We start from the raw sequence: 23,395 nt of genomic DNA, 5'->3' as shown, positions 1-23,395 counted from the left end.
AAAGTGGATGAGCTCAGAGCGTGGATCAGCACTTGGAGCTATGATGGTGTGGCCATTACAGAGACTTGGATGGTGCAGGGGCAGGAATGGCTACTTTAAGTACCAGGCTTTAGATGTTTTAGAAAGGACAGGGAGGGAGGCAAAAGAGGTGGGGGCGTGGCACTGTTGATCAGGGATAGTGTCAAAAGGAGGAAGTAATGGAGGGGATGTCTATGGAGTCTCTGTGGGTGGAAGTTAGGAAGAGGTCAACAACTCTGTTTTTTCTAATATATAGACCACCCAATAGTAACAGAGATATCGAGGAGCAGATAGGGAGACAGATTCTGCAAAGGTGTAATAATAACAGGGTTTTTGTGGTGGGAGATTTTAATTTCCCCAATATTGACTGGCATCTCCCTAGAGTGAGGGGTTTAGATGTGGTGGAGTTTGTTAGGTGTGTTCAGGAAGGTTTCTTGACAGATAAACCTGCAAGAGGAGAGGCTATACTTGATCTGGTACTGGGAAATGACCCTGGTCAGGTGTCAGATTTCTCAGTGGGAGAGCATTTTGGGAGATAGTGATCACAATTCTATCTCCTTTACCATAGCACTGGAGAGGGATAGGAACAGACAAGTCAGGGAAACATTTAATTGGACTAAAGGGAAATAGGAGGCTATCAGGCAGAATTTGGTAGTGTAAATTGGAAACAGATGTTCTCAGGGAAATGTACAGAAGAAACGTAGCAAATGTTCAGGGTATATTTGACAGGGAAAGGATGATAGGGTACAGGAACCATGGTGTATAAAGGCTGTTGTAAATCTAGTCAAGAAGAAAAGAAGAGCTTACGAAAAGTTCAAAAAACTAGGTAATGATAGAGATCTAGAAGATTAAGGCTAGCAGGAAGAAGCTTAAGAATGAAATTAGGAGAGCCAGAAGGGGCCATGAGAAGGCCTTGGCGGACAGGATTAAGGAAAATCTTAAGGCATTCTACAAGTATGTGAAGAGCAAGAGGATAAGACTTAAGAGAAGTGTGACAGTGGAAAAGTGTGTGTGGAACTGGAGGAGATAGCAAGGTACTTAATGAATACTTTGCTTCAGTATTCACTACGGAAAAGGATCTTGGCGATTGTAGGAATGACTTGCAGCAGACTGAAAAGCTTGAGCATGCAGATATTAAGGAAAAGGATGTGCTGGAGCTTTTGGAAAGCATCAAGTTGGTTAAGTCACCGGGACTGGATGGGATGTACCCCAGGCTACTGTGGGAAGCGAGGGAAGAAATTGCTGAGCCTCTGGCGATGATCTTTGCATCATCAATGAGGACGGGAGAGGTTCCGGAGAATTGGAGAATTGCAGATGTTGTTCCCTTATTCAAGAAAGGGAGTAGGGATAGCCCAGGAAATTATAGACCAGTAAGTCTTACTTCAGTGGTTGGTAAGTTAATGGAGAAGATCCTGAGAGGCAGGATTTATAAACATTTGGAGAGGCATGACATGATTAGGAATAGTCAGCATGGCTTTGTCAAAGCCAGGTCATGCCTTATGAGCAGGATTGAAATTTTTGAGGATGTAACTAAACACGTTGATGAAGGTACAGCCATAGATGTAGTGTATATGGATTTCAGCAAAGCATTTGATAAGGTACCCTATGCAAGGCTTATTGAGAAAGTAATTGAGCATGGGATCCAAAGGGACATTGCCTTCTGTGGGAAAGCCAGTTCTGGATCCACAGAGTGGTTGTAGATGGGTCATATTCTGCATGGAGGTCAGTGACCAGTGGTGTGCCTCAGGGATCTGTTCTGGGACCATTACTCTTCGTGAGTTTTATAAATGACCTGGATGAGGAAATGGAGGGATGGGTTAGTAAATTTGCTGATGACACAAAGGTTGGGAGTGTTGTGGATAGTGTGGAGGGCTCTCAGAGGTTACAGCGGGACATTGATAGGATGCAAAACTGGGCTGAGAAGTGGCAGATGGAGTTCAACCCAGACAAGTGTGAGGTGGTTCATTTTGGTAGGTCAAATATGATGGCAGAATATATTATTAATGGTAAGACTCTTGGTAGTGTGGAAGATCAGAGGGATCCTTGGGGTCTGAGTCCATAGGACACTCAAAGCTGCCACGCAGATTGACTCCGTGGTTAAGGCGACACTGTGGTTAAGGCGACATATGGTGCATTGGCCTTTATCAACCGTGGGATTGAGTTTAAGAGCCGAGAAGTAATGCTGCAGCTATATAGAATCCTGGTCAAACCCCACTTGGAGTACTGTGCTCAATTCTGGTCACCTCACCACAGGAAGGAAGTGGAAACTATAGAAAGGGTGCAGAGGAGATTACAAGGATGTTACCTGGATTGGGGAGCATGCCTTATTAGAATAGGGTGAGTGAACTCAGCCTTCTCCTTGGACCAATGGAGGATGAGAAGTGACCTTTTAGAGGTGTACAAGATAATGAGAGGCATTGATCATGTGGGTAGTCAGAGGCTTCTTCCCAGGGCTGAAATGGCTAGCACGAGGGGGCATAGTTTTAAGGTGCTTGGAAGTAAGTACAGAAGAAATGCCAGGGGTTAAGCTGTAGTTGTTGTTTTTTCTAAAAAAAAAAGCAGAGAGTGGTGAGTGTGTGGAATGGGCTGCCAGCAGTGGTGGTGGAGGCAGAAACGATAGTGTCTTTTAAGAGACTCCTGGATAGGTACATGGAGCTTAGTAAAATAGAGGGCTATGGGTAAGCCTAGGTAGTTCTAAGGCAAGGACATGTTCAGCACAGCTTTCTGGGCCGAAGGGCCTGTATTGTGCTGTAGGTTTTCTATGTTACTATTTTTGAACCCATGTTTTAAACCACTTATATACAGATTTTTCTTGTTAAGCATGACTTCCTTGTACAATGAATTCTTAACCAATATGGAGGCAAACAACAGTACAAAAATGTAAATACTATACAGTTTTTAAATTAAAGAATGCAGATAAACAAGCTCGTGGCTGGTCTAAACCACAACACTCAGATTTAAAATGCTGACAACTGCACTGCAAGAACATTCCACGTTTCAAAAGCTACACATCAACAGCACATTTGTCAATCACCACTTACTGTATCCAAAGAAAGTCAGTTGCATGAATTTATTCACTGAATTAATACAGTGAAGCACATAAATCTATGTCCAAGCCTTTGTTCACACACACGTTATCTACCATAAGGGCACTAGGAAGTAGCCACCTTTACTCAGACACAAAAGATGCGACGCACAGAAAGGATGCCCACCTATGCTTTTTGCTTCCAGAAGGAAACCTTGAGACCACAGGTTGAGTTGTTGAATATTTACACTTACATCTCCCAGGGAAAGCGAATCTCCATTTTTGTATCCATTTGGAGAATATACTTATTCCCCTATCCTATTATTCCCCAAAGCTGTGAGTCTGAGCAACACTGGGAATATCTCTGTGAACAAGTCTGCTTTACCCTTCACAAGTACCACATGTAATAATGATGAATGTCCCAAGGAACCCAATCACACCACTACAGTGCTTTCGTCATATTGCTGGATCACAATATAATTATCAGCAAGCTACTGCCCAGGCTGGTGCAGTCTGTCAGGTAAGACAACAAGCAACAGAGAGAAGACACCCACCATCCAAGCCTCAACATTCACAGCTAGAAACTAGTGATGCTCCCTTTATCATTCTTTCTCATAGTTCAATAGCTAAGGGGAGAACCGCAGCACCTCAGACAACCCAGATTTAAACCTAACCAAATCATGGGACAATTTACAATAACTAATTAGTCTACTCGATACATTTTTGAACCATGGGAGGAAACAGGAGATACGGAGAAACCCCACACATTCCACAAGGAGGACCCATAGACTCCTTACAAAGGACCCCTGATTGAACTCCAAATTCCGACGCCCCTGAGCTGCAGGATTACTAAATTTGCAGATGACAACAAAATTGGTCCTACGGTTGGTGCTGATAAAGGCTGCCCAAGGTAACAAGATAAATCAACTGGGAAAGTGGATAAGGGAATGGTATATGGAATTAATTCAGACAGTGTAAGGAAACATTTTGGCAAGTTAAACCAGGCAGGACATACCGAGCATATGGCAGAGCCCTGGGGAATGTTATTCAACCAAGACTTTGTGGTACTAGTGCATAGCTCTCTGAAAGTAACAACACATGAAGGCAAGATGATGAAGGAGTATAGCGTGCTTGCTTTCATTCTCCGAGGCACTGAGTACAAGAGTTGACATGTTGTATTGCAGTTATACAAACCGTTAGCTAAGCTTCATTTAAATTATGTTTAGCTCTGATTGCAACATAAAGGAAAGATATGACTGAGCTAGAGAGTGGGCAGAAAAGAGTTAAGGATACCTGGACTGAAGGGTTTAAGTTATAAGGAAAGATTGGAAAGGCTGACTCTGCTCTTCCTAAAGATAAGGGAAGCTGAGACGTGACATGACATAGGTATATAAAATTAAGAGAGGCACAGATGGGGTAGATAGCCAGGACTTGTTTCCCAGTGCAGGGAGTTTAAAACTAAAGGGTTTAGGCTTAAAGTGAAAGGAGGAAAGGTTTAAAGGGTATCTAAGGAGAAAATTTTTCCACACATAGTGGATACAAGAAATGAGCTCCAGTGTAAAAGGTGAAGGCAGGAACAGTAGCAACATTTAAGAGGCACCTGGACAGGTACATGGATGAGCAAGGCATTGAGGGACATGGAACTAATGCAAGTGGGATCAGGATGGGTTGGCATATGCATGGCAGGCATCTATGTAGGCTATCTATCCATGCTGTACAACTCTCTGACATTTCCCCACCCACCTCCAAACATTATCTGACACTATTTTTGTGCTAATCCTAGCTCCTTCCTCCAGTCTTTGCCAAAAGTTTTTCTGCCTACAGATTCCCCATCACATTTGGACAACAATTTTCTGAGGAGTGATGTACTAGATGCCAATCTTACCTCCATCATAACTGAACTTCTATGTGGTGACATTAGATTGTCAAACCTCAATTCAGAGATGGAAAACAGCAGCCACAGTAGCAAAACCTTTCCCATTTGAGTTACACAGCTTTGAATGTTATAACTGTTCTCATTACACAAAAACTGCTTCTATTTATTATATTTGTGTAACTAAAGTATTCATGAAAAGGCCAAGAAGCATACAAAATTTTCAGGAGTACTAGTCTTTCCCACAAAAAGTGACATTACAGCCTGTCACAATTATTACCAAGGCATAAGAAACAAAAGGAAAAGCCAACAAACAGAAATTGAACTGTGATGCAGTTTTGATTATAAATGGAAATGAACTATTAGTACTTACCCAAACAGAAAACTTGAAAACAAAAGGCTCAGAAAAGTACAGCAAAGCAACAGGTACAGAATTACATTAAACCAGAAAAATGTTACTTAAAGGGAAACAAACAGAACAAACCCGCGAAAGAATTAAACATCAACATTTCTGTTCAAAACCTAAAACTTTCCACACAAACAAAATATATTAGTGTGTTCCCTGATGGTACAGAACTTTCATTAAACCAGTATTTATTTCAAAGCTTTTGCAGAAAGCCCTACCCAAGATTTTGCAGAATACTCACACATAATGAAGTTTTAAAATGAAAATTTAGTAACAACCAGTTTGATTTAGTCATACATATAGCTGTGCCACAAAAAAGAGCCACTTTCAGATTTGTTAAGAAAGACCTCAAAAATTCCAAGATGTTCCAAGTATTTTACAGCCTATAATACTTTTTGATTTTTACTATAATGCAACAAAACATAAGAATCCATTTGTATTTGCAGTATTGTACAAAACAGCATATAAACTAACGACTAGATAATTTAGTGATGTTGTCTCAGTGATGAACATTATCCAGCAACCAAGAGAATCTCCAAGCTTCTTTAAAGGAAAAAAACATGGGATGTTTTCTAACCATATTTAAGGACCAGGTAACTTAATTTGTTTTAATGGATCAGAACACATCTCTAATTAAAACGTTGACATTTTGTTCAAGACCCTTTATCTGATCACGGTCTCAACCTGAAATGTCAACTGTCCAGATCCTGCCAACGCTCTGAGCTCCTCCAGTACTTCAGGTGACGCTCCAGATTCCAGCATCTGCAGTTTCTGTGTTGCCATCTTAAAATGTGAGTGATAATGCCATATTGAAAATTTTGTCCATGTGCTCGACCCAGAGGCATTTTATAGTGCAAATCCAGGCACTGGGAGCTACATCAACCCAGAATTGAAACACCTGGATTTTTATTTTTAACATTTTGAAATAAATAAATGAATCCATGCATCAGAAGCTGTGGGCACTAGTTTCAAATGTGAACATTTACTGAGCAAGCTCCAATGAACTGCCTTGCTGAGTCCCAAATTTATGTACAAATGCACTGATCAAATAATCTAAATGCACTGAAAATGATTTTTACATGTCTTTGAGACAAAAAGGCTGCACTTCCCTTTTATACTGAAACAAAATATTTTAATTCCTAGTTTAAAAAATTGTTTCCAAAATTTTACTTTCCTCTTCCCCACCAATTCAACGTATTACTTTAAAAAAAAAATCCCTCTCCTTTCCTTGTACAGATGTAGCCAGGTAAAACAGCATAGTCATTTTGTAAAGTGCTTTGCTTGTTACCTAAAGAGATCCCATGCGCTTCCACAAAAATTTGGCCTGCAACCTCTTGTTCCCTCGTAAAGAATCACTTATAGCCAAAATAAATGATATAGGAACACTTTTTCCTAGTAATCCTGCCTTTGCAATTTACTCAAGGTAAACAATTCTGAAATATTATTAAGCAACATGTAACTTTCCAATAAAAAGGATCTTTAAGATTCAAGAAAAGTGAATTCCAAATGACAGAATATTTTAAGAATTTAACATTTTAAGAATCCAGCTTCTTTTCAACAGGCAAGTGTCAGCACAAAACTCATCAGAAGACATCAAAAATTAAAGACTTTAAACCTTTCCAGTATGTACTGAATTACTTTTACAGTGAAAGTTATCACAAGACTTTGCAAGGCTAAAAGTTACCAATGTTTATTTGGAACAAACTATGCAAACTAGATTCAATAATGAACGTACATGATGGACAGAACAATACCCTACTGTTCCTTCAAAAGTGCCATCCCGACCAACTTCATTTATCTAAAAACATACTGAAGTAACAAATGGAAGTACCTATCTGGCCTTGGTTATTGGAAGAAACTCATTAACTGTCAGAGGAATTTAACATATCACCCCACTAAACTGGAATGAGAGAAAATTAACCATGATGCACTTCACCAAGACGATTACAAAAACTGTTTCACAGAACTATTCAAAGTACGATCACTTCCTCATATAGGTGGCAAAAAATCCAATATGCTTATCAATGTCTAACAGGTTACACTTGGAAATGGAAGCTTAAATTCTACCTTTAGTTCAAAAACACAAGACAGCCTACTCCATATGTATTTTCACGTAACATGTACACTAACAGAATTGCTAAAGTTAAAGAAAAAAGACAACGTGGCTTGCCACAATTTAAAAAAACAGAATCACAGTTTCATGCCCAATAGCTTATCAATGTTGTCTGCACATAGTTCAATTTGAAACAGTATATAAAAGATGTATTTTAAAATACATAAACCAACCATTCACACAAAAGTAGCAGATTTTACTGCTGAATTAGACAAATTTTGAATCTGTAGTTACTCAAAATAATGCAAAATGTTTCATGATGCTGACCTCAAAATAAAGTTTGAGAGAATACATATTTTTCTGATTGAGCTCTTATTCTGAAAAGCATCAATCCACAAGAAACAATGATGCAATAACATCTAGATTGGTTTTAAGAGGTTCCTGAGTTGATTGGTAGAGATGCCACTATACAAGAACCCAGACAGAAAAGTTGAATCATACAAAATGAACTTACTGAATGTGATTTAGCTGTTTAAAGCCACAGTGTAAAAATTCACACCAAGGTATACTTACGATATTCTTCCAAATGGTGCAAAAGCTGCTTTTATATCTTCTGTGGTGATTTCTGGACTCAAGTCACCAACAAATACATGGAAATGATCTGTTGAGTAGAAGAAAGTTTATTTTCAATTCAGTGAAAAAAGGTAAACTTGTTCCACAACAGATCCAAGAGGACTTCAATGTTATGAGAAATATATGTTGACAGTATATTTATACATGCCATTTGTTTGCTCTGCAAAGTACTCAAACCTAAAAGACCGAGAAGGTCCGAGCTGAAAAAAATTTGCTTTGTTAATCAGAAACAGCAGAACGTGATCCCTTCAATTTGGAGATTATTCTTGCAAAACTATACATTGAGGAAGATCTGAAAATTAAAATCCTAAATTACCTCATGCTCAGTTGTTTAAACCCTGGTTCTGATTAAATACAAATCCTCAACAGTTGAGGGTCTAGTTATAATTTTCTGAAACCAGAAGGAACATCTTGCCCAAAAGATTTTTAGCATACTACTAAAGAACAACAGATAGTTTACACACTTGACAATTACTGTGTAGACTATTAACACTCCCCAAAGATACTTTTCAAAAATGTGCAACTTCCTCTAAAAAATGGATCACGCTTCAATACTGATGAAAGTTCAGTATCTACAAGTGTATGGGTTAGATTCAAAAAGTATATTATGCAAAAGGATGAGATTATGTACATACAGTAAACTAATAGGTCCTAAAAATCGTAATCAACTAAACTTAAGAGCATTTTCCAAGTCTTCAGTTCTAAACATTTAATTTCAACTATTCATCCTTGGTGAATTAGGCAATGGAGTGGAATCAAAATCATGATACCCAGAAAACTGGAAGACAGCAGTATATCAGATTAAGAATAAAAGCCCAGTCAATTTCAGATTTATATGTCAAATGCAAATAGAATCATGTACTATGAAGCTTCTTGACACAGCACAGTGACATTGGAAAATATATAATGGTAAATGTTGATTTTGAAACTACGCAAATCTAATTCAAGTGGAAATATTACATTGATCTAGAATGTTGTACAAACTGAGTTTGTGACAATTTTATGTCAATCTCATTAAAATTGTAAAAATATATCTGGTATTTTAATTTACAGATGCCTGAACCATTGCCAGAATGATACCAAACTATTTAAATGTACAATAAACTACTAGATCCTGAAAGGTGTTTCTCCCTCCCAGAAACAGCAGAACATGATCCGAAATAAAACGAATTGAAAAGCTGCAAACCTCCCCAGGCTTTTTAGAATTTTTGCCAGTGACAATTTAAAGTAGAGCTGCAGAAAGGAGAAGGGGATCAATCCAATACTTACTACTTGTGTCTTTCTTCTGGCTACTTGGAGTTGTTGCCCAGTTCACTTTAACTTCCTGAAAGTTATAACACAGTGATTAGAAATTAGGTTAACCACTTCCATTTAATTCCGCATCTTACATACACCAACAAAATACAAATCTGCACTTGATAAGACACAGGAGCAGAATTAGGCCATTCTGCACATCGAGTCTGCTCCACCATTCCATCATGACCGACTTATTATCCCTTGTAACACCATTCTTCCCATAACCTTTAACGCCCTTACCTATCAAACTCCGCTTTAAATATACCCACTTAGCCTTCACAACTGTCTATGACTCCCTCTACATGTCTATATAGTTAAATATTGACAGACTAATTCTAATATTGAGCTCCCAGCCTTTTATATTCCTCTCCAAGTTACAGATTTAAATGAAGTCCAACCATCTACAACTAGTGGACTTGACCTCTAGTAGCTCTTTTGGATATACTGTAGTATACTTCAAGACAAGCTGCTGCTAAAGTAATAGAATGGTTAAAACAATAAGTTACAAACAAGGGAAACAAACAAGTAATGTGATGATATTTTCTTTTGTCATCAGGAGTCAGATTACAACATCTGTCAACTGAGACGTGGTGGCAACTGCTAGAGCTAATTGTACTTGAATATTATCAACAATTGGGGGTGGCAAGTATTCCTAACTGCAATCCAATTAGCAATTACACAAACAACAGGAATTCTGCAGATGCTGGAAATTCAAGCAACACACAAAGTTGCTGGTGAACGCAGCAGGCCAGGCAGCAACTTTGATGTGTGTTGCAGCAATTACACAAAGCATTTTTGCACTAGTTTAGAAGCTACAACAGGTTATGGGACAAAGGTCACTACAGTTAACATCATTTTAAAGACATTGATCAGGCATTAAGGTATTTTCAGCATTCTAAAATGAATCTGTTCAATCACATACAAGAGACATATTATTCAAGGTGAGTTGCTGTAGCTGCTAATGTTCTGCCTTCTGAAAACAAAGTAGTTAAGACAGTAAAGAAGGCAGATTATATTATGGCCTCAAATCTACTAACTTTGTACTTGTGATTAGCCAGCAAATATACATTTGCTTTTCTAGCATAACAAGGAACAATATATACTCACTTCTTAATTTGTGCGCCCCATTATTAAACATTAGCTTTATTTGTCACATGTACATCAAAACCTACAGTGAAATGTGTAGTTTTGCGTCAACAATTATCAGTCTGAATATATACTGGAGGCAGCCCACAAGAGTCGCTAGCTTCCAATGACAACACAGCATGCCCACAGCTCACAAACCCTAACCCATATGCCATGGGAATGTGGAAGGAAATCAGAGCACGCGGAGGATACCCACGTGGTCATGGTGAGTATGTACAAACTCCTTACAGGTAGCAGCATTGAATCATGATCACTGGTGCTGTAAAGCATTACACTAACCGTTACACTACCGTGCTGCCCTTTAAAGGTCCATGTAAGTTACGGTATATCTTTTTTTAAAAAACGATCTGTGTGCCGCTCGCAAAGCCAGCATATATTGCGCACCCTTCAATACCTTTGGAAATATTGATCCATGTTCCTGAACTACTATAGTCCTGGGTAAAGGTACTACCCACAATGCTCTTGGCAGGGAACTCAGGAATACATTTCCAAGTAATAATGCTGTACAGCTTCAATGTGAACCTTCTTATTGTGGTTGTGCACTTGGGTCTCCTTGGTAGAATGAATCATAACACTGTTCTTATTTAGTCTAATGGTAAAATACTTCATCACAATCCTGATTCGTGTGTGATGGAATGGCCTTGGGAGTGTTTAGAATGAATTAGCTGCAGCCAGCCCCTGTACTGGTGTTTTGTGAGGAAGCAATCTTCCTTTGGCTGAACATTCATTACACATGGAAAGTGTAGAAAACACGTCACCAGAGTCTATGGCACTGGATTTAGTCTCTGGTGTGTAGAAAATGGAAACCAATCTCTGCAAAGCATCCAATAAAAGGTTTGCATTTTGAGCTGTAACATACCCTTTTCCTTCAGATACAAAGATTGTTATGCACTTTTGCTTTCCTTACAACTTATCGTTTATCGTTTTCAACTTGGCAAAAAAAAAGTGATGTTTTCAAAAACTTGAGCAAACTAGTGAGTTTTTTTTGTGAAATACTGAATACACCTGAGTTCCTCTGGATTTCCAGCATCTGCAGAATCTCAGCAAATTTAATCTTTTGACTCAGAAGGGGTATACAGCTTCTTTGCAATGAATATATTTATTTTATACATCATCGAGATCATCTGAGAGAGCTATGGTATTAAAGTAGCTACTTAATGAAGAAAGCTGAAGTTAAAGCTTCAAGTATGACATCTTGTTTTTTTTGCTAATGACAAATGGGCATAAAACAAGCCACATGTACATATTCCTTTCCATTTACCACTCACCAGTTAGACTAGATGATAGCTTACCTTACCCATAATTTTACGTCCATTCATAGCGGCTAATGCTGCTGCTGCATGCCGATGCTCATAGAACTCCACAAAGCAATACGGATCATTGCCCGTCTGTTGGAATAAGGAAAAAAAAGACTAATATACCTATGGAAGACTGTTTTTTAAAAATGTATTAAAATATAGTTCAAACATATTAAAAAATAATTCCGATTAATGTTAGGGATGGAATCGGATGCACGTCAGCTCTGGCAGGGTTTGCAAGCCAGTACTTCCTGCAAAGTAAAACCTATCATGAATGATTGTGATACATCAGTTCCAGATGAGCTCAATGCCTTTAATGCATGATTTGAAAGGGAGAATAAAACTATACCTGTGCAAATTGCTGTAGTTTCTGGTGACCCTGTGATCTGTGTCTTGGAGGCAGATATCAGAACCTCTTTCAGAAGGTTGAACCCTCAAAGGTGTAAAACCCTGGTAGGGCGCTGAAAACCTGTGTCAACCAACTGGGAGTGTTCAAAGACATCTTCAATCTCTCACTGCTGTAGTCAAGAGATTCCCACCTGCTTGAAAAGGGTAACTCTCATACTAGTGTCCAACAGCAGGTGAGCTGTCTCAATGGCTATCGAGCAGCATCCACATCTACCACAATGAAGTGCTTTGAAAGGTTGGTCATGACTAGAATCAACTCAAGCCTAAGCTAGGACCTGGACCCGCTGCAATTTGCCTATCGCCACAATAGGTCTACAGCAGATGCAATCTCATTGGCTCTCCATTCAACTTTAATAGAAATGCCTATATCATGCTGGTGTTTACTGACTATAGCTCAGGTGTTCAACACAATCACACACTCTGTTCTTATCAATAAGCTCCAAAACCTGAGCCTCTGTACCTCCCTCTGTAACTGGATCCTTGGCTTCTTCACTGGGAGACCACAATCTGTGCAGATTGGAGATAACATCTCCTCCTTGCTGACAATCAACATGGATGCAACTCAAGGATGCGTGCTTAAGTCACTGCTCTACTCCCTCTACACTCACAAGTGCGCAGATAGACACAGCTCAAATATGATCTATAAATTTGCTGATGACACAACTATTGTTGGCAGAATGTCATATGGTGATGAAGAGGCATACAGGAGCAAAACAGATCAGATGGTTGAGTGGTGTCACAGAAACCACCCTTGATTTCAACATCAGTAAGACCAATGAATTTCTGGAGGGGGAAGTCGACACCAGTACTCATCAAGGGCTCAGAAAAGGAAGGGATGAGCAGTTTCAAGTTCCCAGGTGTCAACATCTCTGAGCCAATGAGAATGGATCTGCTGTAATCCTAATGTGGCAATAGGCAAATTCTGGGCCCAACATATAGATGCAATTACGAAGAAGGCATGACAACAGCTATATTTCATTAGGGGTTTGAGGAAAATTGGTATGTCAAAGGCACTTGCAAATTTCTACAGATGTACCGTGAAGAGCATTCTAAACGGCCGCATCACAAACTACTATGAAGAGGCCACTGCACAGGATTGGGAAAAGGTGCTGAAAGTTGTAAGCTCAGCTAGCTCAATCATGGGCACTAGCTCCCCCAGCATCCAGGACACCATGAAAAGGCGATGTCTCAAAAAGGCAGCATCTACAAAAGGTCCCTATCACCCAGACATGTCATCTTCTCATAGCTACTATCAAGGAGGAGGAACAGAAGCCTAAAGACACACACACACACACAAACACACACACACACACACACACGCGCGTGTTTCAGGAACAACTCCTTTCCTTCCAATATCAGACTTCTGAATGGACAATAAACCCATGAACACTCCTTCAGTATTTCCCCCTATCTTTCCGCACTATTTAATTTTTAATACATACTTACTGGAATTTATAGCTTTTATTATTACATATTGCAATATACTGGTCCTGCAAAAATAATTCACCACTATGCCAATGATATTAAACCCGATTGATTCTGATTCTCTGTAAGACTTTTGACAAAAGTGGGTAGAAAAACCTGAACAACCTGTTAAACCACTTTCCTTTAAAGTGGCACAACAAAACTGGTATCATGTAAATTGATCTTGAATTCTCTGGCAGTTAACTAAATTTATCTACCTCCCTCTCAAATTCAAAACTGTTTTGCAGGACCTAAATGCACTTTCAAATATCTGTATTTTTGCTGTAAGTGTGGGCACTTAAGTGTCATCTTGTCTGATTGCAAGGATCAACATAGACCTGTGTTTTGCGCCAAAATTAGACACATTCAGTAGGAGTTATTGGAAAGGATCTGCGTCCAACTTCTTTCTACTAACTCAGAGAAGCAGTGTTTTTTTGGGAAACTAATGGTTCCCCTAATGAAGGTTAGTCTACAGGAAAGGCCAAGGATCAATTGTAAACCCTCAATGGTCACAAAATTGAAAGATAAATAAATGATACCAATGTAACAGATGTAGAAAACATTATTCACTCCTCTTTATCAGCCATAGATAAAGGAAAAAGGGTTTTGTGCAAAATTTCTCAATTTTTTCACTGCTCTATTTAATTCCACAGCAAACTTTGAGTCATAATTCTTCCAAGACACTAATCCTTTCAGAAGCAAACTGTGTAACAGCTTAGAAATTACAAAAATTTTAAACTCTACTGTCAAGAGATTCTGTTGTACCTTTCTCTTGCAACACCTGCAGTGCTGAAAGCTAAGAAAGAAATTTCTGAGAAGTTCATAGATTCATAGTCTTCAACACAAAACAAACTCTGCAGCCCAACTCGTTGATGCTGATCCAAATACCTACCCAAGCTAATTCTCGTCTTAGGCCCATGTCCCTTTTAACAATTCCTGTCCAGAATACTGCTACTGTACCTATGTTCACCACAGGAAGCTAGTTCCATACACTCACTGCCTATTGAGCACTGAACTTGCCATTACATGCCCTTTAAATCTCTCCCCTCTCACCTTAAGCTTTTGCCCTCCAGTATTAAACTCTCCTACATTGGGAAAAAGATTTTAAGATTGTCTCTTTGCCTCCTTATCAAGGGTAGACAGCTGCAGCACTTCAAATTCCTATGAATCTGATTGCAACTATCTTATGAGTCATTCAGTACCCCCTCTAGCTTAATCACATCCTTTCTCTGACATGAAAACCATTACTGCACACAAAACTCCAAGTGCAAGCTCATCAAGACCTACAGCAATGTGTTGTCACAACACCTGTACTCGGTGCCCTGACCAACAAAGTGTGCCATGTGCTTCATCATCCTCCCTACCGGAGTCAAACCTCCACAAACCCAGTACCCCCACTCACCTTCCCATACTGAGAAAACCCCCTCCAGCTCCCAGACCTTGGAATCCCCATCCTGCTGACAGCACAGCTGTTCCTGCAGCAGGCTGGGTGTCTTGCAGCAGGCGTTGGAACTTCTCCTGGGCAGGAGTCACAGCAACTCCACATTATGGAACCATATTTTTTTTTAAATAACCACTTTTCGTGTAGTCTCAAATTTGGATTTGTCTAACAATTATTAATCCAAGATTTTTTAAAGCAGAAAGGCCAACATACCTCAACAATCATTTTGCAGCTTTTGCATGGTCCAATCTGACTGAAAAGTTGAAGAATCAGGGCTTCCGTCACATCCCTGGAGAGATTTCCCACATATCTATCAAAACAAAAATAAAACATAACCATATAGACAGGTAAGAAATCTGAAAATCACCAACAAAACCTGCAACTAATTCATATTACAACTGTTTACAAACCCTGTCCTTAAAGTGTGTCTACTCCAATACTGTTCCTGATAATAATGGCACAAGATTTATTTTAAAAATAAAAAAAACATTCGAAAATGAAAATTACTACTTTAAAACCAACTTTTCCTTTAAAATAAAAATAATTAGATTATGAGAACACTTAGTTCTCTTTTATTGTCATTTAGAAATGCATACATGCATTAAGAAATGATACAATGTTTCTCCAGAGTGATATCACAGAAAAAAATAGGACAAACCAAAGATTAACACTGACAGAACCACATAATTATAACATATAGTTACAGCAGTGCAAAGCAATACCATAATTTGATAAAGAACAAACCATGGGCATGGTAAAAAAAAGTCTCAAAGTCCCCAAGCCCCCGATAGCAGGCGGCAAAAGGGAGAAACTCCCTGCCATAAACCTCCAGGCACCGCCAACTTGATGATGCCTTGGAAGCAGCCGACCACAGCCAACACTGAGTCCCGTCCATCCAAAAACTTAGAGCCTCCGACCAGCCCCTCCGATACAGCCTCCCAAGCGCCATCCTCTGCCAAGCGCCTTCGACCTCGCCCCGGTCGTTGAAACAAGCAAAGCCCAGGATTCGGGGCCTTCTGCTCTGGAGGTTCCAGTTATCACACAGTAGTGGCAGCAGCGAAGTGGGCATTTCAGAGGTTTCTCCAGATGTTCCTCCATACTCTCACGTCTGTCTCCATCAAATCAGAATTGTGCACGGTACCCTACTTGACAGATTACAGATATCATTCACCGGAGAGGCCGCACACGCTGCCGTCGCGCCGCCATCTTCTCCTCCTATAATTATTGGCTTAAGGTAGCAATAGATGCAGATTGCATTCAGATAATTTTACTGTAGCCTACAATATTTAATTTATGCACTTTACTTTATCTATGTGTAATTCATTTGCAGATTTAACTTTTTTCTTAAAGAAAAATAGATAAGGTACAAAAAAAAGAAAAAACAAAATACCCCCCACTAATGTTGTGAATGAAAGGATACACAACACTACCCCCCTCCATTTGCGGGTCATGGCTAAAGCCACGCTTGCACACAGCGTGCAATTGGTCAGTGCTTCTTCCAGCTCCCCCATAACAAAAAAAAATATATATTTTTAAAAAAATTAATGTTACTATTCCCTACTAGTATTCCTCAAATTTTAACTTTACTTCCCCTCCCTCATATAATAATATATTTATATATTCATCCGCCTTCAAAAATCCAACAAGTCCATTCTTTGACCCAGTCTTCATCTTCAATCCATCTCGCTCCCCTGGGTTTGTTCTTGTATCTGGTGAATATTCAGAGAATCTCGCACAACCTGCTCTGCTTTCCGGTAATCATCAAAAATCTTTTTTCTCCACCAGCCAAAAAAATATTCAAGGTTGCAGGATAACGCAATATAATTTGATAACCGTGATCCCATAGGATTTTTTTCACCGGATTAAATTTTTTTCCTTCTCTTCAAAAGTTCATAACTTATGTCAGGGTAGAAAAAAATTTTGTTCCCTTGAATCATCAATGGCCCTTTTCTATTCTTGGCAGCTTCGGCAGCTGCCTGTAGAATCCTTTCCTTGTCTTGAAATCTTAAGAATTTTATTAAAATTGCTCGTGGATATTGGTCATCTTGTGGCTTTGGTCTCAGAGCTCTACGTGCCCGCTCAATTTCAGTTGATCGGTCCTCCTCTTTCATTTGCAAAACTTCCGTGATCCATCTTTGAAAAAATTCTATTGGATTTTCCCCCTCCATACCTTCTTTAAGACCAACAATTTTAATATTATTATGTCTACTGAAATTTTCCAACATGTCCACTTTCTCCAAGAGTCGATTTCTTTCCGTGTTCCAGACAAGCAGATCATTTTGTTTTTTCCACTCTATCATTAATGTGTTCCATTGTTCTTTCCATCTTCTGAAGCCTCTTATCCATTTTATCCTGTCTTTTCATAGCTTTATTATAGCACATCTTCATGTCTCTAAGCTCTGCTCTTACTTTTCTTAGTTCAGCCATTAATTGCAAAAAAGCCTCTCTTATGTCTCCGTCATCTCCTTTACTTCCAATCTCTTCCAGTCCTTCCTCCTCTTCTTCATCTGTATTCTCTGCGGTATCCGATTCTGACTCTGAGTCACTTTCAGTTGCAGTGGCTGTCGGTTCTTGTAGTTTGAGTTGTGTCGATTTGTGCATGCGTTCTTCTTTGCGCATGCTCATTTCCGGCATCTTCTTCCGAGAGACTGCTACTGCCGCCATTGCTCCCTGTTCTACGCCAGGGATAGAATACATCTCCTCCGAAGGAGATCCAACCTGAGTCCAAGCCTCCATCGCAGCAGTAGGCCCTTTTTTCTTCCTATCTCGCGGCGGCTTCGCAACAACAGACTTCTTCTGTTGCGGTTTACAAGGCATATCGTAAAGTCTTGCAAAGTTTATAAATAGTTTTCGGAAAATATTTATTAACTTTGTTTTGTTTAAACGGTACTTTGCTGATTTTTTATGGGAGAGCTGGATTTACACGTCTCAATCCCATGTCATCATGTGACGCCCCCCGCAGACTTAATTCTTACCTTCATAAGTTATTTGTGCATTGTGTACCACTGAGTTTTAAACCGTGATCTGGAGAAATGTTGTCTCATTTGACGGTATACACGTATATAGTGAATGACAATAAATGACTTGGATTTGGACATGGAAAACATTAGAAATAACATATTTGGAGAGAGATGCTTGTTTAAATGTGCTTATTAAATAATCAATAGTCCTACATTGATTGAGGAAGTGTTTATGTAAAAAAAAACTAAAATGTCAGATCCGGCTGATTGTTTTGCTAGCATTCCCAGAAACTGACTTTCATAGTTTCATTAAATGTCAGGTTTTGGTGAAGATTACGTGAAACTCATTTGATTATGTAGTTCAAGTTTACTACATTCTGAATAAATTACCCAAAAGAATATTAAAACAAAACTAAAGCAGCCCAGAAAAATAGCTGAAAACTATAGCACAATACACAGAACATAAATATTAGGAAACACACAAAATGCTGGAGGAACTCAGCAAACCAGGCAGCATCTCAGAGCCTAAAATGTCAACTATTTACTCTTTTCCATAAATGCTGCCTGGCTTGCTGAGTTCCTCCAGCATTTTGTGTGTGTTGCTTGGATTTCCAGCATCTGCAGAGTTTCTCTTGTTTGTTTGTGATAAATACTAGTAAAATCATTTGAAACATCACGTGGAAATGTTTAAATATAAAGGATAACTACAATCTATTCAAAAACTACACACTGGAGAGAGGGAAAAAATAGGAAAAACACATTGTAAATGCTGTTAGAATACATAAAAACAGGAACACAAAATCAATTAGTAAAAAATCCATCAGGGAACAAATTGCTATATATCTGTAACGTGCTGTAGATGTCTATACAGGTTTCCCCCGCCATCCGAAGGCAGAACGTTCCTATGAAACTGTTCATAAGCCGGAAGGTCGTAAGGCAAAGAAGCAATTACCATTTATTTATATGGGAAAAATTTGTGAGCGTTCGCAGACCCAAAAATAACCTACCAAATTATGCCAAATAACACATAAAACTTAAAATAACAGTAACATATAGTAAAAGCAGGAATGATACGATAAATACACAGCCTATATAAAGTAGAAATACTTCTGTACAATCACTGCCTGCACTGTTCTCCGTAGCGAAAATCTCATGCAAGCACTCTCGGCAGAAAATCTCTCTCCAGTAACCTTTAAGCTATGAAGCTGCCAAATCATACCAAATAACGCATAAAAATACACAGCCTATATAAAGTAGAAATAATGTATGTACAGTGTAGTATCACTTACTGAAATCAGGAAGACAGCGCGGAGCACACTGATGATGGTGTGTTAAGCTGAGTCATCGGAGGTTGGGGTGGTGCAGTGGCCCCCACCCTCCAGGCCACTGACTGATACCGATCTGCGAAGAATGCAGTGGTAGCTGGGACGCATGCAGCACATCTTTACGAGAAAAGCCAAAATAAACAAGCTAATTAATTAGGTGCTGCCCGGCACGTAAATGTCGGCCCAGATCAGAGGCAACACAATCAGCAATCGCCTCTGATCTGGGCCGACAATTACGTGCCTGGCGGCACCTAATTAATAAGCTTGTTTATTTCGGTTTTTTTTCTTAAAGATGTGCTGGGTGTCTCCCAGCTCCCGCTGCATTCTCTGCGAATCGCTATCTGTCTGTTGCCCGGGGGTTGGGGTGGTGGGACACTGAGGTGTCGTCTGTTTCCATCAGGGCAGGTAGGTCATCTTTTTCTATGTCTGCCTGCCTCGATGTCGAAGATCGAGGTTTGTCACCTGCTGTGGCTGATGTGGAAGATGTGCTTGACTGTTTAGCCTCGCGCATTTTTCTATCATACAGTTCTTTGTAAACACTCAAACCATCCTGCAAATATGCCCTAAACCGACGTACCCTTTCAAAATTAAAGTCGTACTTTTCTGCAATCATTGCAGCAAAAATCTCACGCAGTTGCTTCACGTTCAGTTCCTGGACGACTTCACTTTCGGTCCATTCGTTACTGCATTCAGTTTCGATTGTTATCCTTTTCTCTTCCAATTGCATCAGCTCTTCATCTATCAGTTCTTGGTCGTGGAATGCCAAAACCTCTTCAACATCATCTTCGTCAACTTCCACAAGCCAAACTCACTTTGTCCTTGCTTCGTTCACCACGATCGAAACGCTTATTTATGTCTAGTTTTACGCTAAGTGTAACACCCTTACAAGCTCTTTTAGGCTTTTCCGATACCTTAGAACTCATCTTGCAAACGGATGCTCACAGGCACGTGTTTAAGCAATGCCGGCTAGAATGCAGTTCCCAATCTGGGGGAGAGCGGTGCTCGGGGCGCGTGCTGCTTTTTTTCACGCGCTGCCTTTTTTTTGTAACAGTGAAAACACCTTCTGTTAGTGAAAACTGGGACCTAATGTAGGTCTTTCGTAACAGTGAAGTTTCGTATAGCGAACGTTTGAAAAGCGGGGGACACCTGTATACAACAAACAAATGGAAAATAGGGAAATGGAAAATTATCAATCTAATTTGAATAGAGAGAAGTTAATGCTTTGGGCTAGACTTCTGTAAGAACTAGACAAACATGCTTCCTAGCTTCAGTTCATGTGGACTTCTCACTGGTTGAAGTTTTATAAATCACAGCATCTTTTATATCCTAAAAATAACTAAAATGAAGAATAAGTCCAACAAATTCCCAAATTTAAAAAATAATGGAAGCATTATGGCCAGATAGATATGGACTTGACAAAAAGATTATTTATTCTTATCCTGCTCTCAGACAGTTTTGTTTATAGTATAATTTATTCAAAGTTAACATGATCTATGGCACTAAACTGGATCTTAGTGCACCAACACCAAATATATCACTATGGTATCTGAAATCACTGAACATTAGGAGCAACTGATCTTACAGTATAAATGTATTAATATTTGCAGCATAAACATATTCATCATTATGTGCTGTGCTATATGACGTGGGTGATCATGGTCTATACATGACTACAATTGTTTTTCGCAAAAGTTTCTACAGAAGTGGTTTGCCATTGTCTTCTTCTGGGCAGTGTCTTTACAAGACGGGTGACATCAGTCATTATCAATACTTTTCAGAGATTGTCTGCCTGACGTCTGTGGTCACATAACCAGGACTTGTGATATGCACCAGCTGATCATACCACCCACCACCTGCTTCCATGGCTTCACATGACCCTGATCAGGGGGGCTAAGCAGGTGCTACACCTTGCCCAAGGGTGACTTGCAGACTAGCAGAGGGAAGGAACGCCTTACACATCCTTTGGTAGTGACGCATCTCCACCCTGACACCCAATAAACATATTAAACTATTCAAACATAGAAGTCTGGACAATGATTATAACACAAATTTGTTTTAACTAATTTCCAAAAATAAACCCATTGTAAACAATGCATAAATCATACGCGAGGCTCTCTAGGTAACTAAGGGTATAAAAAAAATTTCAGAGTCCATGTGAAAATACAGCCTCAGAAATCAATTAAATATCCAAAGTTTGTGTTCTTTAAAAAGGCCAATAAAACATCCATATGACATTTTCTTTTTATTGCTCTGGACCAACTCAGTGCAATAAACATTGTTGAATGCTAATCTATCGTTTTGCAAAGGAAATTTTAAGGATATTATATCCAACGTTTTGAATAAATACAAACTAGGTAGAGAGAAAAAAAATCTCAAATCTTTCCTTCATTATCAGACTACAGTAATAACACAAGCCCTTATGCCACCACAAGCAATAGGATTTTTCTCCACACGACCAACTTTCTGTACAATAAATTAATCAGAAAGATAATCCAGCCATTTTACACTCACCCTTAATGATATGAGCTTTGTATTTCAGATTTTTTAAACTGAACTCAGCTAACTTGAGTATGAACTACTGATGAGGTTCCTGTGATACACAGCTGTCAGAATAAATCAGGCAATGTCTCTGAATCATTCCCGTGGCCTTCTTCACCAAGATGCATTCTCTAGGGAGATGGGCAACCGTCTCAATTCAATGTAGCTGTCGTAAGAGATGCATACTGTGCATCCAGTAGGCTAACCTGATGGGGAGAGTTCTTCCTCATCAAACATGGCACTTGTCTGAAAGATTTGGATAAGGCATTCTGCTAAATCACTTAGGAAACCACCTCAACCAATGCCCTTACGTCATTTTGTCTAGATTACTGACTGACTTGTGATCACCAATATTACACTACTATTTGTGAAATTACAGATTTTGGTAGAAAGCAAGCAAAAAGGCAACATGAACATCATCTGCCTCCACTTTAACATTAAAGTGAAAGGTACAAGGACAAAGGAGATCGAGAGATGCATGCATGCACATTTTTGAAGGTAGACAAACAAATTGAAAAGACTGATACATAAAGTATAATAAAACACTGGTTACGCTCTGCTAGGGTACTGCTTAAATACTGCAAATTACTCTTTATAAGACAGTCAAGACCTTAAGTTCTTATGTACTGGAACTGTATTAGGATGTCCTTTCATAATCATGGTTCATGAACACTATCTTGCTATTCCTCTTTCGCACTATTTCTTTATTTTTGTGACATAATAATTTTATGTCTTCCACTGTACTGCTGCCACAAAACAACAAATTTCATGGCATATATCAGTGATAATAAACCAGTTTCTGGATTTAGGCATATCTCTAATACAATCGATGGAAGGTGGGGTTCTGCTTAATACAGGAAACATCCAAGGTTTAAAAAAAGGCAGATTTCACTTTAATATTCATGAGCCTCTATGGATTGATATCTCTGGGGTGAAGGGGGCAGGGGAATCTAAAATATCTGGCTTATAATGCTTCTATCAAGTAACAATTGAAGATACTAAAGAGAACCTAAATTGTGGCCAGACTCAAGACTGAAAACTATTGTGCTCTTTAATTGTTTTGTACCAGTGTGGTTTAGTAACTACAGCACTGCTTCTCAATAACATGGCAGTGCTGCAACAACAAACACTTCTCCATGCACCAATGAGGTCTCCAGAACTCTCAAATATTGATGCAGCTATAAGGGCAGCTAGACAGCGGTTACATTTCATCAGGAGTTTGAGGAGATTTGGTTTGTCATCTAAAACACTCAAAAACTCCTACAGATTCATACACACAAATACAGCCAAACGAAACGTCTCAGGCCAAGGTGCAAATCGCAGAACAGTCATACACAGCACATATAATTATGATAGCAGAAAAACATACAGTTACAAAAGAAATGAATGTCATGGCCTGTAGATTGATGGTGCATGGATGTTGTCCTGGAACCATGATTCTGTAAGACCAGCCTACAGTAGTTCTCATCTCACAAAATCTCATTTGTCAGCTCTTGCCTCACCATTCCTCA

The 23,395-nt window shown here is 39.2% G+C and overlaps 1 protein-coding gene across 1 annotated transcript in view; it reads right to left on the bottom strand.

The window, feature by feature from the left end:
- LOC140201928 (cytotoxic granule associated RNA binding protein TIA1-like) overlaps positions 1–23,395 on the bottom strand; it is a 63,664-nt gene that overhangs the window by 23,168 nt on the left and 17,101 nt on the right. The window contains exons 2-5 of the mRNA XM_072266742.1: positions 15,275–15,371; positions 11,743–11,838; positions 9,278–9,332; positions 7,949–8,036 (exon numbers count right to left, since the gene is read on the bottom strand). Of these exons, the coding sequence (XP_072122843.1) occupies positions 7,949–8,036; positions 9,278–9,332; positions 11,743–11,838; positions 15,275–15,371 (336 nt within the window). The remainder of the gene's footprint in view (positions 1–7,948; positions 8,037–9,277; positions 9,333–11,742; positions 11,839–15,274; positions 15,372–23,395) is intronic.

This window comes from Mobula birostris, chromosome 8 (assembly GCF_030028105.1).
Source record: "Mobula birostris isolate sMobBir1 chromosome 8, sMobBir1.hap1, whole genome shotgun sequence".
Classification (NCBI taxonomy): domain Eukaryota; kingdom Metazoa; phylum Chordata; class Chondrichthyes; order Myliobatiformes; family Myliobatidae; genus Mobula; species Mobula birostris.
This window is presented reverse-complemented; position numbering and strand designations above follow the sequence as displayed.